The 18,605-nt window shown below is 51.1% G+C and overlaps 1 protein-coding gene across 5 annotated transcripts in view; it reads left to right on the top strand.

Annotated features, from left to right (window-relative positions):
- Nucleotides 1–10,443, top strand: part of LOC116946886 (arf-GAP with coiled-coil, ANK repeat and PH domain-containing protein 3-like) — an 85,356-nt gene extending 74,913 nt beyond the window's left edge. For all 5 annotated transcript variants that reach the window (XM_032962129.2, XM_032962127.2, XM_032962131.2 and 2 more), the window contains one exon: nt 220–10,443. In XM_032962129.2, the coding sequence (XP_032818020.2) occupies nt 220–367 (148 nt within the window). In that variant the 3' untranslated portion in view covers nt 368–10,443. The remainder of the gene's footprint in view (nt 1–219) is intronic.
- Nucleotides 10,444–18,605: the final 8,162 nt, after the last annotated feature.

Raw genomic sequence — 18,605 nt, 5'->3', positions numbered from 1 at the left:
ACACGCGGGGGGGGGACACAGAGACACGTGGGGACACGCGGGGGACACATGGAGCTGGAGACGCACAGAGCAACGGGGACGCGGGGAGACAAGGAAAAGGGGACACTAGTGCATACGAGTCCGTGCTTATTTCTGTGTTTACCCGTGTGTTTACCCTTGCTCCCTCGTGTGTCCTGCCCGTGCGAACGCGCGCGTGTGTGCGTGTCCCCCCGCGTGCAGGCTGCGTCTGGCGCGCATGAATGAGGAGATGCGCGAGTCGGAGGGCTTCTACTCGCACCCGGGCCACTACCCCAGCAGCAGCCCCACCGAGCAGCAGTACCGCAAATGCATCCAGGAGTTTATCGCACTGCAGATCGACGACGGCTAGACGCCCGCCCGCCCGCCCCTTCCGCTCCCCCACGCCTCACCCCCTCACCCAACAACCACCAAACCCTCATCACCCCCCCACCACCACCACCGACCGACCGCACGAGGCTCACGATGGCGTCCGGCTCGGGGAGAGGGGGGGTTCCAGGGGGGGGGTTCCAGACCGTGCTCGCGACACTTCCACCGTTATCCGTCCGCGCCGTTTAAACTCGTTATTTATTAACTTTGTCGTCGTCGTTGTTGTTGTTGTTCCCGTTACTGTCGTTGTTGTTGATGATGATTCTTCATGTGCACCCGGTGGCTTGTGAGACCCGCCTCGTTTTACCTCTCAGCTTCCGTCACAAATCCTACGTCGTGTCTCCCGAGTCGGTGAACCTCCCGCACGCCACAACGCATTTGGCGGTTCCTTTCCATCCCACATTGTTTTTATAATGGACCTTCAAAACCATACCACTTACACACATTACAAAAAATATTTTACTCTTGAAGACCTTCTGAACACGAAATATGAACGTCACTTATATCCCAACCGTAAATCCTTTAAACTTGCTCGTGAATGAATGAAGAGGGGATGAAACCATTTGCAGTCGACCGGTGTTTTTTACCTGCACTTAATAATTAAATTAATAAAAAAAACGGGGACCGCGATTGACGGGCGGCAATTTCCAGACGTTGAAACGCTTCTAAAATTAAAGCAGGATTCGTTCTCGTTTTTTTTTTAAGCTATTGGTTTTAGCCAAAGCGGTTTCGCCAAACCGCCTGAATTCGTTCGGACGCGGAAAAAAGCCGCTTCATGTACGTGTGTGTACGTTGAACTCCTTTCGCACCACGCGTAGACAACCGTTGTTCACCGGGGGTGCGGGGGGAAGGACAACAAACTAAACGCATTCGTTTAGGAAGCGTGGCCCCCCACTGGCCCCGCGTTTTGCGAGCCGCGCTTGACGCGACGTCTCTCTCTCAACGTCTCTGTGTTTTTCCACCGAGAAAGGCTCGCCGAGTCTCGACACTCGTTCGCCCTTTCCCGCCGGGGCCAAGTCAGCCCCGGCACGGCTCGTAAAGGGCCGGCCCGGGTTTATTTTTCCCACTGCAAAAGCCGAGTCGTGCCGAGGCGTGCCGCGCCGCTGACGCCGCTCCGCAACACATGCGTACGACACGCGTGTGACCTCGTAGCGTGCCGATAGACATGGCGCAAAATGAGCACGTCCTTCGTGGACCTTCGTAGACCTTCGTAGACCTTCATATACCCGCATCCCTGGCTCTGCTGGGGCCCCGAGCCGGATTCGCACGTTTCGATATTTTTTTTGCTCGCCGTTCAGCATACCAGTTTGGGTGGGGGGGCGGCCCCCTCACTCTCTGAATCTCAGCTCCCCACGTGGGACATGGAGCCGAGTCCTCTTTATGGAATACGGTCACGCGCCTCCACGCGTGTGTGCGTGTGTGTGCACGTGCGTGTGTGTGTGCGTGGTCGAGGAAAACTGAAACGCCCAGAGAAAACCCAACACGGACGGAGGAGGGGGGGAGCACTCAAACCTACTTGCTGAACTTACCCACTGCTTGCTATAGGCACCTCCAACGCACGTTTGCTGCGAGAGGCATGTTCATCAGACATCGTCATCACCTGCCGATTCGGGCCTCTCATCTTTGTGCGATCCACCAACCCAATCGTTGAATCACTCTGTTTAAAGTGTTTTTTTTCGTCTAAAGTCATCATCGTCTCTCCCTTCCACATTCCTGCGGCAATAAGCCAGTCTGTCCATGAACACAACCTCTTTCTTAACCAGGCTCTTTTTTGATGTAGCACACGCTCACACAAACCAACACACACAGACAAAAAGCAGCAGAGATCATCCATGTAGCCTCGAACAGATTTGGGGCAAGTGCTGTTGCGAGCACCTGTGAAGGGCTGGCATAGCACACGGGGCGGTGAGTGGGCAGCACCACGCGCGGCCTCCTTTGCAACGCAGGCGCGCTAACCGCTTCACCACCGCTCCCCACACGGATGAACACGTACCTGGACACAGGTGGATACAGACACAGGTAGATACACAAAGGTGGGTGGACGCACACCTGGAGACTGGTAGATGCAAAGAAACATGCCCACAGGGTAGACAGGCAGCCACAAGGCCCCACGTGTTGTCCATACAGAGGGCGTGTAAGGTGGTGTATTAACCAACGTTTCAATAACTCGTAAGCTTTCGCGACCAATATCCATGGTACAGGTTTTGATCGCGTAGATATATGAATGTGTCGTTAAACACGCCACCAGGTACAAGAATAATGGGCTTGTCTAATGCGCATGTGTAGTGTTCAATTTCACTCGGACAACTTTTGTCTTTCTCCGAACACCGCTTTATTTACAACTCTCAGCATGTCCTCCACATTCCACAGTGTCCTGGTCGCCACGGCTCACTCGCCGTGCTTCACTCGACTCGCTCGCCCCCTTTGTCTCTCCACTCCCCACGATTACTTCGCTTACTCTGCCGCTAACTTCTTCGTCTCCGCTCTCCGCTATCACCGTCGCTATGCTCTCTCCACTGCTAACAACTTCGTCTTTGTTCACCGCTATCACCGTCACTATGCTCACTCCACTGCTAACTGCTTCGTCTCTGTTCACCGCTATCACCGTCACTATGCTCTCTCCACTGCTGGCTATTCTCGTCTTCAGCTCCGCTATCACTACGCTCTCTCCAAGCTCTCCACTCTTCAATTCCCCGCTGTTGACTTCAACTTCAATTCCCCGCTGTTCACTCCAAGCTTCCCCAACTTCAACCACCTCCGTCTCCAAGCTCTCCAAACTCCAACTCTCCCGCTCCAATTGCCGACCCCCCAATTTATCCCCGCTCTCATTTTAGTCCGCGTCCCAACGGCACTCCGCGTGACCTCCACCTGTTTCTCCTCCAGACCTTTAGGCGCCACTCTAGCCCTGGCAACAGCTCCAACCAATCACAGCCGTCCACGGCTCTCCCAGCTTAATTGCCCCAATATAACCTGCACTGTATTCGCCTTGGCTACAGGCTGACCCAAGATAACCCGTACTGTCTGTGTGATCCTGTAATCACGCTGTTTGTACTACGCACCTTCCTACTCCACTACACATGCCTACTATGCACGGTGATTACCATATAATTAACACAAACGGCAATGGTATCCCATAGTCATTTATATTCCCCCCTCCCACTTCGCGCAAGAAGAGCACACGAGTGACGTCATCGCATCTACCCCTCTATTTAAGGAACGAAACAGGAAGATTTCTCCACAAATCCGGCTGTCGACTGTTGAAGCTAGTTGTAATTACTGGTGAAACGTCGTACTCAGATTATAAATGTTGTGGCTTTGCTCTCCAACACACCGGTGTGCTGTACTAGTGTAGTGACACCCACTACACTAGTAACAAATTGGCCCGTTCTGTTCACGTGACAAACCTTACTAATTGGCTGTGTCGGGGGGGTGGCGGGTTTAACGACATTTATATATTTACGCGATCTAACCCAAAAACCTGCATTATGGTTTCAATAACTGCAGTATATACGCGATGGTGTACGTGCAACTGGGTTTTTTGTGGATAAAGGCACCACCGATTAGCACGGTAGGCTACGTAAGGTTCTAAAGAAGCAGTACCGTGCCCATGTGGGTGTGGGGAACTAATCCACTAAAGTCGTGATGGTGGCTATAACGATGCTTATATTGAGGTGGTTAATGGTTATAGAGATAAGGGATAAGATGAAAATGGTGATGGAAACAGATGGTGGTGGTGGTGGTAATTATGATGAAAGGGATCAGGATTATATTGATTATGGTGATGGAGATAATTGCGATGAGGATGGTGTTGATGATGATCGTCGTGACTTTTGATGATGTCATAGACGATAGTGATGATGATTATTGATGATGGTTATAGACTATAGTGATGATCATATTGTTATTCTGGTAGATGATGGTGAAAGTGATGATGATGGTGAAAGTGATGATGATGGTGATGAAGATTGTGGGACTTGCCGGTGATATCATCAACCACACCATCTCTCTCGACCAAGGGGTCGTCGTCAACCTGTGGGACTTGCCGGTGATGTCATCAACCACGTCATCTCTCTAGACCAAGGGGTCGTCGTCAACCTGTGGGACTTGCCGGTGATGTCATCAACCACGCCATCTCTCTAGATCAAGGGGTCGTCGTCAACCTGCGGGACTTGCCGGTGATGTCATCAACCACGCCATCTCTCTAGATCAAGGGGTCGTCGTCAACCTGCGGGACTTGCCGGTGATGTCATCAACCACGCCATCTCTCTAGACCAAGGGGTCGTCGTCAACCTGTGGGACTTGCCGGTGATGTCATCAACCACGCCATCTCTCTAGACCAAGGGGTCGTCGTCAACCTGCGGGACTTGCCGGTGATGTCATCAACTACGCCATCTCTCTAGACCAAGCGGTCGTCGTCAACCTGCGGGACTTGCCGGTGATGTCATCAACCACGTCATCTCTCTAGACCAAGGGGTCATCGTCAACCTGTGGGACTTGCCGGTGATGTCATCAACCACGCCATCTCTCTAGACCAAGGGGTCGTCGCCAACCTGCGGCTACGGAGCCGCTGCTTCGTGCTTCCCGGCACTATAATTGCAAAGTTTAACAACAACAAAAACTAGGCACATTTTATTTTCGATAAACGGCGAACGTCTAAAAGGCCATCGGTAATATGCAGTGCGACGTTACGAATTGGCGCGTTTGTTCTTCTTGAAAGAGTGGTGACGGATGGTGTGGTTTGACGTTACTCATTAGGTGCCGTCTCCTATTCACCACGTGCGTTGCGGCTCTCGACATATTGAGGTTTTGTTGACCGAATTCGACGAGGTGAGGGAGGGTGGGGGGAGAAGCAATGACGGGGCCAAGATGTTTGTGGGGGATGAGCGTGAGGTGACGATGGGAGAGGAGGAGACGAGAGGAAGGAGCGAGCTCAGAAGTGAGCTGCACAGAGGAGCGGGGTCTGTTTTCACAGTGGGCGGCAGAGGGGGGGGAGGGGTTCAGAGTGGGGGTGGCCACACGCGAGTCACGTGATTAAACACGAGAGGCTTGAGCTGAGAGTGATCGGTATATAGATGATAGGGGAGGGATTCGGAGTGTCGGGGGCCGCACATACACAAAGTCACGTGATTAAACACGGGAGGCTTTAGCTGATGTATGTCGACAGCCGTCGAGATCACATTTGGGGCCCGAAAATCGACGGTGGAGGGAAAACGAGTGTTTGTCAACCGAGTGTTTGTTAACCGAACGAGTGTTTGTTAACCGAACAATGCGAATCCATCGTGGATGCCGACCGGGTCTGGTGGCCGATCGAGAGCACTTTATAATCCTCGTCACGACACGAGCCCTGAACCATACAGAACCCTCGCACGTGGAGAGGGGGAGGTGGGGTGGTACGGGGTAGATCGCACCTACAGAGCAATTACCTCCCGCTGCAAATTCCTGGCCACGTATCCTGCACCGTACTTGCTGCTCTTGCGTTTATGTGAAGTATAAAAAGAGAAGTGTAATTGGTGTGCAAACTCTCACAGCGTGCGACAGAGAGAGAGAGCCAATGGAACGAAATGGTGCTGTACGAGATGCACTGAGAAGAGACGTGGCATCTTTGCTTGTCGAATTTCGTGAAAGGAAGAAATTTGGATGATGGGGTTACATCTACAGAGGTAGATCGTGTGGGGGGGGGAGCTCTACTTGAGAGGGAGGAGGCGGTGGTGAACAATTGGGGGCTTGAGACGAAGTGGTGTCGTCCTCGCAGAGCGTGGTGCGTGTGGGGCGACTGGCACGTGGTGTGGGTTGGGCACCACGTGGTTTGGGGAAGGCACCACGGGGTCTGGGGGGGGGGGCCCGGAGACCACGCAGGGGTCTGAGGAGCCCCGGGCGCGAGGCTACGAAGAGGGGAGGAGGAAATCGTACAGGACCGAGTGGTCCAGATGTCTTGTGACCCCCCCCCCCCCAATTAATTGACCCCTAACATTTGTATTGCATTTTATATTGCTTACATTACATTACACACCCATTGGTATACAAAAAAATATTAAGTTTTAGCGAATTAAATGGGGGTCACAAAGACATCGGGACCACCCTGTACACCACGGCCCATGCCACTGTCTATGGGACTCTCGTATGAAGTGAGTCTGTGGATCCTCATACGAATCTGTGGGTCTCTGGGTGACTCCACGAGTACCTGTGTTCGTCTGTGTACAGGCTCCGTCTTGTGTGAGGCTATCGGCAGTGGCGTATCTCAAGTTGTTGTTGTCGTCGGGTGCGAAGGCGGTGCAACTGCGCCGGGCCACACAGGCCGGAGGGGCCCAGGCTTCGGGCTACGAAGGGAGTTGGGGTAATGACATGGAGTACTGTACAACACCGAACTGGCAAAGCTTCCGCGCAGCGCTGTGGTGGACAATTTTTTTGGGGGGGGATAAATAACGAAAGTGACTGTTTTGTCTTATTTCCCTATTGTTTACACTTCCCGTCAACCGCACGGCCTTCTGGGAGCGCACACATTCGGCAGTAGTTGGTTCATATTCGAGCAACGACAAACAACAAATCTGTGCTGGACTGGTTTCGACGCGCGGTGTCTCATCAGCAGAGTCGGTACACCACTTGAACCGATAATGCTGGTGAACTGTCAGATGGACATAGGCAATGACCTCTGCATAAAATGGGTCCTATTTCGACGCAGGCAACCGTAATGAGGTTGAGAATTTGCCTCCTTTATTTAATCTGTCCCCAGAGTCACGACCTCGCGGGGTCTCGGTTCAAATCGCCACGCCCCGAAGCCGGGTTTGGCCTTTCTGGAGTTCATCAACGGAGCCAGGATTGCGAACCGAGTGTGTTCACTGCTGGCTTTACCAGATGGTGTTGTTGGTTCGAAGTGTCCTCACTAACCCCCCTTCCATAAAGGGTGATATTGGTAGGATAATTTTGACAGGATAATATTGGTAGGATAACCCCTTCCATAGAGAGTGATATTGGTAGGATGATATTGGTAGGATCACCCCCTCTATGGAGGGAGTTATTCTACCAATAGTACCTCCCCTATGGAGGGAGTTATCCTACCAATATTTTCCTACCAATATTATCCTACCAATATCACCCGGTTAAAGACTGTCTCAAGCGTCAACTTTACATTGGATCGACCATGCGCGTATGTACCTATGTTGAACATCTTTCGCACCGTACGTAGCCAACCGTGCTAATCGGAGGTGCGGGGTGGGGGGGACAAATCAAACGTCACGCACGAGAAGCGGATCTAAAGAAATGAGTGTTTCAGTGACCGTGTGTGAGAGGAGGGTTCGAGGTGACATGGGGGCATTTCAGTCTGCCCGTAGGAGGCCATCCATTTCGTAGGTACGCAAAAATTTGTCAAAACTTGACCCCCCCCCTCCCTGTACGCACGCGGACTTTTTACACCACCCACCTGCGTACGTTCGCTTGACGCACCCCCCGAATCCTATAGAACGGACGATATTTAACCCACGCAGAAACGATCAAGGATTAATCATATTAACGTGTTTAAGCGAACAGATAGTCCACCGCCGGACTGTCTAACTCATTTGAAGGCCACTGTAGACAAATAATTATTATTGAGGCTTCACCCCCTCCCCCCCGCGTTTCCTATGCGTACGTACATTGTCAGTAGACCCCCCCATACGCAAGCGTGCGCGTTTTGGTTAATCCCCTCACCCCTCCATGCGTACATACTAAATGGATAGTCCCTAAGAGGTTGGAGGGGGGGGGGCAGCGATTGGCCGTGTTGGTCGTTCCGATCGAGTCGTCTGCGGGCAACTCTCAAATTTGTGGCAAATATTTGACGGCCACAACGTGGGTGTCATTATTGACGAATGTGTTTTTTTAAATGTTTTTTTTATTTGTGCGTTGTGCACAGCTGCCCACGCAGCAGCAGTGGCAGCATCACCAAAAATAATAATTTGCCGAACAAACGGCTTCGCGAAAACCCACGTGCTGCCCATCTTCCGGCCACCATTGAAGACCCCCCCCAGGTGGCCTGAATCGGCCACCAAAAGCGACTCCGCTGATGATCTCCAGAACGGAGATGAAACCCGCGGTCCAAGAGCCCCTTGGTGTTGGGTGGAGGCGCTCACGCCGATCCCCCGTGGATAATTTCAACAACAACAACAAAAATGCTCACAATTTGTATTTGTTGTACGTGGAGATACCAAAACAAAGGTGATTATTGCTGGCAATGTGTTTACTAAGCGGGCGCTCTGCGATTGGTTCCTGTTGACGGTTGTCGCGTGGGTAATTCACGTCTCGCTGTATGGAGACGTGGGGAGGGGGTGGGGGGGAATTACGTGAATTCGATAATAACTTAAACTTCGATTGCGGATAATTGTTATTCATATTAATATCGCTTTAACGCCGCGTCTGACTTATTTTACGACAGTTCCGTTTGACTAAGTTGCTTATTTATTATCGTCGTTATGGCTACAGTATTATTAATATTATTACTGAAAAACAGTGTGAGTGCGTGTGTGTGTGTCCGGGATGGGGACCGGTGGCGGAGCGGTTAGCGCGCTGCGCTACAAACCCGGCGACCCGAGTTCGATTCTCGCTCACAGCCGACACCGGTGACGATTATCTGAACCGGTCCTGGCCACTCTCCTAGGTCAGCTCAGCGTTAAATTAGTGCCTGGTGCGATGTGTAAGAGCGTCAGCACCGGGGAGACAAAGGCAGCCAGGCATGGTGCTGACCACCCACCCACCCCCTCGTGTGCCGTGCCAGCGTTCATAGGTGCTCGCTCACAGCACTTGCTCCTACAGTCTGTCAAAGTCCATATGGGGGATCTTTGTCTTTTTTCTCTCCCCCTACACCCACATAACTTTCCCCTAAGTTAGTTCCCATGAATTGTAATTTGCAGGTGATTGGTAATCGATTCGTTTTAAAACGCCGTGAACGTAGCAGCCTCTGCTGGCTGGGAGCGAGGTCACATCGACACAAGGGAACACAGCGTTTAAGAATCGAGAAACATTGATTGTAATCGATGAAGAGGTGCGCCCTAATATCTATCCCCTAGTCAAGTGTGTGCGTGTGGGTATATTGATGTTAGTGCATGTCTGCATGTGTGTGTGTGTGTACATGTGCGTGAGTGTATGAGTGGGGAGTGGTGGCGCAGTGGTTAGCGCACTTCGCCACGAACCCGGGTCGGGCGGCGTGAGTTCCAATTTTTCGAAGACGGCCAACATCCGTGGCATGCGAGAGATCCGAAAAAAAACCGATCTCGCCCGGGTGTCTCCCATAGGGTTGACTCAGCCGTAAATGAGTACCTGGTGCGATGCGTCCACCACCGGCACTGGGGAGACGAAGGAAGGAAGGCCGGGCAAGGGTGGAGATGTTCCGGCCTTCATAGGTGCTCGCTAACAGCACTTGTCCCCTGTAGTCTATAAAGGCTATACGGGGTGGGCGGGCCTCTTTGTCTTTGTGTATATATTTGCGTATGAGGTGTGTGTAATACAGTACAATTTAATTTTAACGAGATATTAAAACGTGAAAAAAAACACAGCCCTTGATCTCTCCACTGCTGGATGAATGGGGTGTAAGCGGGTGGCCCAGTGTGGACAGCCGCACTGCGTCACACCATTAACCCTTTGCCAGCCAAGTTCGACTCCCGACCGCGGCTAACATCAAGTTGGCGAGTGATGTAACGGCCCCGCCCCCCCACTCACATCACCAGGCCACACTGACCAGCGCGGTGAAGTATGGTCACCCCCCCCCCTCCACCCCCCTCCACCCCCCCACCCCCCATGACTGACACGACATTGGGGGGGGGTGGTGTGGGGGGTGAGTCCTTTCTTCAGCAGTGGTTTAACAAAGGTCCGTAAATTATTATTATTTTATATTGATGTTAATATTATCGTTATTGATTGCTATTGTATAAAAACTAATTAAGATTCTCTCTCCACACGCAAAGTGTTGCACTTTTCTCCCTCCCTCCCCCCCATGCAATTTCACGTTTGGCCGCTCGCGTGATTTATTTTTGTTGGCTACGGTGGTCGTGATGAGCTCCTTGTTGAATGAAACCTGTGCAGTCAGATGTGAAACTCCCGAGTCTGCTGTTATTAATCACGCAACAACACGGCGAGTCGGGTTCCACGTGTGTGTGGGGAGCGGTGGCGCAGTGGTTAGCGCGCCGCGCTACGAACCCGGCGACGACACAAAATGCGATTATTTGGACCAGTGCCAGGGCCTCCCTCCTCTAGGTCGACTCCGCCTCAGTTTAATACCTGGTGCCCTGGTCTGTTTTGGGTGACCAGAGTCAAAGGTGCATTCAGACTCTCTCTCTCTCTCTCAAGTTATCTCTAAGTTATGAAATGTTGATGCGAGGAGCGTGCACTTTCCCCTTTCATCGTCAATATTATCACCTCGGCCAATGACTCTCCCAGGACGGAACCCGTGGAACGAACAGCGACGACTCGACGGAGAGGAAGGAGGAGGCATCATCGCGGCGGCGGCGCAGCGCCACTCTGCTACTCCCGATGCGATTATTCCGCTCGTGAACCACCGCGTTGTAGAATCACAGCTGTAGCTCTACATGAACATCTGGCCGTGCAAGGAAGAAGACAGATCCGTAGATTCACACTGAGACCCACAGACTCGCATAGATCCATAGTTCCACATACAGAACCATAGACTCGCATAGAGACCCGCAGGGTCACACAGAACTAAACTCGCATAGAGACACAGATCTACAGGGTCACATACAAAACCATAGACTCGTATAGAAACCGTTAGACTCAGAGATCTATATGAAGGAGCAATACACCACTCCTGACTCAATCATCCGTCTCAAGCTCAATGTAAAATGACATTTGCTCTCCGTCAACAATCAGCCACACGGAGACGAAATTGAACTGCGCAAATCTATTTATAGCCAGTACACGTACTGTGTAGCCAAATCTCAAGCGTGGTCTTCCTCGGTGCACCGCCGTCTCGAGTAACTCGAGTAGCGCTACTAGAGTGTCTCAGCGCGCGCCTTCACTCCGCGGGGACTCGGTAACGCCGTGTCGTCACGGGCAGTCACTGGGCAGCCACGGGCAGCAGTCACGGGCAGCTCTGCTTCAGCAGCCAGGGCCCCGTGATGAGTTACGCCCGCTCCGTCACGGTCATCGTTGAAAGGACAGAATGACGGGGAAAAAACGACCACGAGCCACAACCTTTTTTAAAAATCAAAATGCAGGAGGAGGCGTGAGCGTGTGGGGTAGGAAAGTGCGTCTTACAATCCCGAGAAGACGGTAACAACGATATTAACACTAGCCTCATAACTCGACTTATCGACCCCTGGAGCGATGATGGGCTGGGTTGACACCCTCCCATATTAAACATATTCAAGGATTACGATTGTTTTTTTGAATCGCGATTCTTGGATTGTGGAAATTGATGGATTATTGGGGGCGGGTGAGTAGGAGCGAAGAGTGGGTGGACGGGGGGGTGGATGGGTGGGGGATGGATGGGGGAGGGGGGGTGGACAGCGGGGCGGGGGGGACAGGAGGGAGCGTGGATGGATGGACAGGGGGGAGGGTGGACAGGGGGGGAGGGTGGATAGGCATGGGGGGGGGGGGTAGGGGGTGTCACAAGCCCAGCTGCTCCACACGTAGGGGCAGGGTGCCTGTGCGAGGGGAAGCTGACAAGAGCTGTCGCAATGTTGGCAAGCAGCAGCTGTTGACCCAGATCATTGTCCCGAGAGTGTGCCGTGTTGTAAGGAGAGACGCAGGCACCGTGTCCTCTGTGGGTCGAGCACTACGCTAGCCAATCAGATGATATACTCGTCTCTCACCCAACCAAACTCTACTGCTAACCATGCGCTCACTAGCCCCGAACCACGACCTAACGCCAGACCAGGGGTGGAGGAGCCATTTTTCGAGATTCGATTTTAAAAAGACCTCGCGATATTTGAATATCCGCAATTCATTGTGGGTGAAAACGAGACGGTGGTGGTCCTTGATAATAAATCACGTGACGAAGCAGCAGTCCTTAGAGCCGCAGTTTGCCCGCTCTAGGACAACCAGACTCTAACCTTAACTGCACGTGCTGACCAGACAGTAGCCACAACCCACTAGATCATAAACTCTACCCCCTACGCCTCATTAGCCAAACAGACGCTACCTCTAGCCCTGTCCCATCACCCCAGCCGTTACCCCTAACCCTCACTACAACACAAACCCATATCTTCTCACAAAGTCCAGCCCTGGTCCGAACCTGAACCCTTAAACTCTGTATCTCCATAACCATCGAGTGGCACCCACAACTCGACAAAATCACCTCCTCCTCTTGTCTCAGTAATTACACTTCCTCGGTTAACTCATTGATGGAAACATGACAATACTTTTATTATCAGCAAGAGGAAATGAATTCGACGTTTCGGGCGACTGGTAAGCAGAGGCTTACAGAGAGGGCAGAGTCTTTTACATCTCTACTGTGTATGCTGTAGACGAGAGAGAGGATGGGTGGGTGGGGTTGAGGCTTTGTCAGACGTAGCCTAAGGTGAGTGAAATGTCATTCCGCGTTTGCAAAGTGAGCGAGCGAGCGGAGACTTCGCGCCCGGAATTCACGCGCGCGGATTTTCACCGCTGCGACGCGATTCGTTTTCTCATTGTGCGACAAAACCATTCGGTCCGGGTGGGGGAGGTGGTGTGGGAGTTGGGGGGGGGAGTGAGCGGAGGGGAGAGCAAAACAGCTGGGCAAACGTGGCGGTTTAATTAAAGGCGTCGTGGCCGAAAAAAAAAGAGAGAACAAGACACAAAGGCCTCCTGCTGCTGCAGCACGGTAAGTGTACCGAGGGCATCCCTGCATTGTGTCTCCATAGTCAGAGGGGGGAGAAGGGGGGGCATTGTGTATCTACATTGGCTGGTGGGGGGGCTGTGTGGAATGTGGGCAGCGGTGGCGTTGCACTGCGCCACGAAGCCCCGACCATCCCCGAGTTCGATTCCCGCTCACGGCCACCACCAACACCAATGAGTGAAGATCATCTGAACCGGTGCGGTCTTGGGGCTTCTTGCCTTGCGTAGGTCGACTCGGGCTCAAAGAAAACGTGTAGCTGGGTGCGGTGTGTAAACATTGCCTTTGGGGAGACAAAGGCGGTAGGGCGTGGTGGTCACCCACAGCACTTGCCCCAACGGTCTGTTAAAAGATATACGGGGGATCTTTGTCTTTGGGGATGTGCGGAATTTAAATGAATAGAACCTTCAGCTCGTAACAAAAAAACTCAACACAGTCACTAACAATGTGTGCGTGTGTGGCCTGAAAATGGATAATATATACAAGGCGACGTTTCGGGCAATGACTCTTCTTCATAGGACATAGAGAGGTCAGAGAGATTGATAATGAGTTTATTTAGTTGTACGTTTTGATTATTGTAGGGGGTTGTCTTTTTCTCAATAATCACTATCATTGGGTAACTATTCACACGCCTATTTAAACTGGGGTAATCAGAGCACGTGTTCCACATGGAACTCCCGTCAATGTCCCCTCCAGCTCTCCGCTCTTATTTTACGAGGCGACGTTTCAGGCGATGGCCCTTCACGTGCTATGACGAGGTGTGATTGCTCGAAACATCAGCGATGATATTTTGTTGTGACATTGTGAGGCCACGCGGTGTTGCTGTTGACGAACGTGTTGAGGTTGTTGTTGTTGGTAGTTGTGCACCACTGCAAACCGATAAGCAGCAGCAAGCGCGGATTAATTCCTCTTGCTCGGCAGGGGTCGGCAACCGAACCGTTTTTGTCGAAATCGGTAAAAAAAACCCTCAATATTTCAGGAGCCGCAATGTTGAACTTGTTGCGCGCCGTACATGGTAGGCCAACCGTCCGCGGGAAATTACAATGAACTAAACACAGCAACAAGCAGTTCTGAATAAATGCGTTTTCAACCGAGTTGATTTACGCGCGCATATAACTCCAGCAGATTCCCTACTAGCAAAAAAAAGAGCGTTCCAGACGGCCGCAGAAGCGCCTCTGAATACGAGACGGCGGTGGTCACCCTTCATCCGGAGCGTCACGAAGTGGCCCTGTGAAGAGCCGCGTGCGGCTCCGAAGCCACAGGGTTGCCAGACCCCTGGTCGAGCTCGCAGGGTGTCGGTGTCTCCCGACTGAGGCGAGCCCGGGCGTGCTAGATAGCAGGTGGAAATTCCACATTCCTCGTTTCAACGTAAAGCGATCACAACCCTCTCCCGTGCCCCGCTCCCGCCTCTCAGGCGCGTGGCTAATTACCCTCGGCGATGCTCGTCCATGTCTATGAATGCACCTTGGCCAATTCCGTTGGCTTTTACGGCGGTTTCTAAACGATTGTTATAGTCACAAAGATCCCGCCCGTAAAGAAAACGCAGGTTGCGGGGGCAAGTGCCGTGAGTGAGCGTCGATTAAGGCCGGCAAGGCACAAAGACACAAGCACGAGGGGTGGGTGGCCAGCATCTCCGCCCGGCCGCCTTTGTCTCCTCAGTGCTGATGTTTGATGCACACCCCCCACCCGATACTCACTTGAGGCTGAGTCGACCTAGGGGAGGCTCAGGACCGGTTAAGATAATTGGCACTGGTGGTGATCGTGAGCGGGAATCGAACTCGGGTGGCCGCCGCTGCACTACCGCTCCCCCTCTCACACACAAAATGAGACTCAGAATTTGTCTTGGAGGAATCCGATGAGCTATGAAGCTCTTTTTCACAGATGTCCAGTAGGGGCGGGTCAGGATCTTACAACAACAAACAACACAAAACACGATAGGAGTGCAAAGTAAACAAAGGTAAACAAATCACTTTAAAAAATATATACAAATATATATTCTTGGTTCCTTCGGTAAAGTTACGTAGATACAAAAATAAATATAACAGATAATAAAAGAAAATAACGTAAAAATAATCAATCTATACGTCGTGGGTTTTTTGCTTTTATTATTTTCAATGTATTATTTTAAATTGTTTATGTTATTTTATTATCTGTAATTTTTATTCTATTTTCTATCTGCGTGACTTTACCGAAAAAACCAACAACATGAATTCCTGCAGTCACGAAAGTTTCAAGTCACGTAGATAGGCAAGGCCCACTGAGCAAACAGTTTATTTTTCAGAAGCTATTTGTCACAAATGATAGCTTGACGAAATTGGCTTCGCACCACGTGGAAATGTTTAGCAGCCATGGGGAAGGGGGGGCAGATGATGATACCTGTCATCACGTGATCTCCCACCTGGCCGTGCGCGAACCCGAGCACCTGCACAGGGAGGGGCGACTTCCAGGAGAATCCGTCACGTGACCGCGCAGCCCAAACAACAACAAAAACAACAACCGCCATTTGCCACGAAGTGGCGGTGACGTCACCACGGCGCTCGTGCCAGGCTAAGTGCACTTTAAGGCCACATTAAGTGTCGAACGCCCGCTGGCAGGAGGTCACGGGACAGACCCTGGTACCACGTGACTGGCAGATGCACCACCCTTGCCCACCTACTGTGCCAGTGTGCTGTGTTTTAACCGCCTGGCGCTCCGCTCGTTGTTGTGAGCCCTAACACTTAACACTGGCACCAACCACAGCAAAAACACAGCACAAGCCTCAACCGAACAGCAATCCCAGTCAAACCATAACAATAGCCTAACTCCACCACTAACAGCGATTCCAGCCCAACACTAACAACAAGCTGACCCGAGCCGTGACACCATCCTGAGTCTATCCCCAACACTAACGTCAACCATTGCATCTCCCTAGCACTATAGCTTAATCATCGCATTAACAACAACCCTATCCTGACCCTAAACCCAAACCTAATATAACCCCAATACCGACCTCTAACCCATAACCCCAGTCGCAGACGGCTGCATAGGGCTGCGATATTTAACAGCAATTCGTGACATCCCGAGCTAGACCTCCCGTCTAATACTCTCCCCCAATCCTGCTAACCCCACCCCACCTGCCCTCGCCCATCCGCATCTCCTGCCTCCTCCCATCCTCCTCTGACATCCTCCTGTCCCTCTCCCATCATCCACCTCCCAGCCTTATCTGTCTTTCTCCTCCCTATCCTCTGCCATCTTCCTTCCCACAACTCTCCCATCCCCTCTCCTCTTCCAATTCTCCTCTCTCATCCTTCCATCCTCACCCCCCTCAACTCTCCTATCCCCTTCTCCTCTCTCATCCTTCCCCATTCCCTCGCATCTCCCACCTTCCTCCCCTCCCCTTTGCCATCGTCTCCCATCGTCCGCCTCCCTCTGCCCCCATCTCTCTTCAGCAGCAGCGGCAGCAGCAGCGGCATCACCGCTCTGTCAAATATCGCACTCCCTGAGCGTGCCAGGGGTCCAGGTTTTGCGGCGTCTATGAAAAATGCGTCTTTTAACCTCCTCACCTTCCACAACATTAAATATATAATTAACAGTTTTCGAACATCATTTCCCCCAAAATATAAAATAAGCTTTTAACTCACACAAGGCCGTAATTATAATATTCAAATATACTCAAAATGTCCCCCAATATATTGCTATAAAATTGATTTCTGTTTATATGATTTTGGTTATGGTTGTACTTTATTAATCCCTAATCTCTGCCATTTCATACAATTAAACAAGATAAGGTAAAAAAGAAAAAAACAGAGCAATGTAATATTAGACATTATTGTAAAAAAATGTATAAAAAGTCCATCCCATGTGTTAGTGAATTTTTTAATATTTTAGGCAGGAAATTAGTTTTCAAATTTAGACTTTTTTTCTGGGGGGGGGGACCCCCCGGAACCCTGGAAGATTTGGTCCCCCCCAATGTTGACTCCGTGGATACGGCCTTGAACTCAAATATCCAACACGTCCTAAAGGAGAGTTATTTCCGTGCTTTCATTTGATTTTGGTCAACGATGACCGTGACGGAGCGGGCGTAACTCATCACGGGGCCCTGGCTGCTGAAGCAGAGGGCAGAGCGGCGCGTGATTGCTGCCCGTGGCTGCCCAGTGACTGCCCGTGACGAGACGGAGTTACCGAGTCTCCGCGGAGTGAAGGCGCGCGCTGAGACACTCCAGGAGCGCGTAGCGACTTACTCCAGACGGCGGTGCACCGAGGAAGACCACGCGTGGCATTTGGCTATGCAGTACATGCAGGGTATATAAATATTTACTGAGTTTACTGATTGGCTGACCCGGTAAAAAAAACACACACACACAAAACTAAAGGCGCGGCCCTGCAATAGCCTGATCTCGTCACTGCTAGCGGATAAAAGGCCTCCGCTAGAGGTAGCTCCAGAGAGCCGCGCTTCAGAGTATTCGGCCTACTCTTCCACGCTGACCAAGACATCTTGGCTGTATGTAGTGTACATACATACATTTACTGAGCTCACTTAGTTGGCTTTGCTGCTAATATTTATGGTGATGATGATGGGGGGAAATTGCGCGCTCCTCACAACAACATTGCTATGAACAAGGGCCATTGCCCGAAACGTCACCTCTAATTTATAAACTAAACTATTTTTTATTTTACCAGGTAAGGCCCACTGAGCAAAAACAATATTTTTCAGAAGCGATCCGGCTATCACAAATGATAGCTCAACGAAGTGGCTTATCATCAAGTGGAAATATACAGCAAGCCAAATACTCTAAAACGGGTGGTGATATTGATTCAAACGTGTGGAGGGAAAACCCGGAGGACCCGGAGAAAAATCCACGCGACCACGGGGAGAGAGAGACACGCATACTCTAAATATACAGCAGGCGTCAGGGTAGGGATCACGCCCACGACCTCCTGTATACCAGGCGAGGTAATTAACGTCTCCTAGCCACCGTGGCGTGTTTTCCTTTTAAGGCCACATACGCAGTTATTGATGAATGGGTAGAGTTTGTTTGTTGTTAATTGTACCAACGCAGCGGCATCATCAAATAGTAAATCAATAACAACGTTTAACTCAATGTTTGACCGATGTAAACCGAGAGAATGATTCATTGACATAAGCAGGCGAGAAACTTGATACGTGCATCTTCTTTGGTTCTTTCGGTAAAGTCACGTAGAATGAGAATAACATAATAAATTGATAAAATAAAATAACACAATAATATTCTCTTATTCTCATTCTACGTGACTTTACCGAAAGAACCAAAGAAGATGAATCCTTGCAGTCACGAAAGCTTTAAATCGAAATTGATACGTGCAGTTATATACACATATCTAGATGTATATTTAACTCGACAGCTTCTCGTCGACTAGACTGGCCCAATATTTTGACGTTTGCACGACTGAGAGGGAACAATCATGTGTG

This window comes from Petromyzon marinus, chromosome 28 (genome assembly GCF_048934315.1).
Source record: "Petromyzon marinus isolate PM22_M1 ecotype Great Lakes invasive population chromosome 28, UKy_Petmar_22M1.pri1.0, whole genome shotgun sequence".
Taxonomy (NCBI): Eukaryota; Metazoa; Chordata; class Hyperoartia; order Petromyzontiformes; family Petromyzontidae; genus Petromyzon; species Petromyzon marinus.
This window is presented reverse-complemented; position numbering and strand designations above follow the sequence as displayed.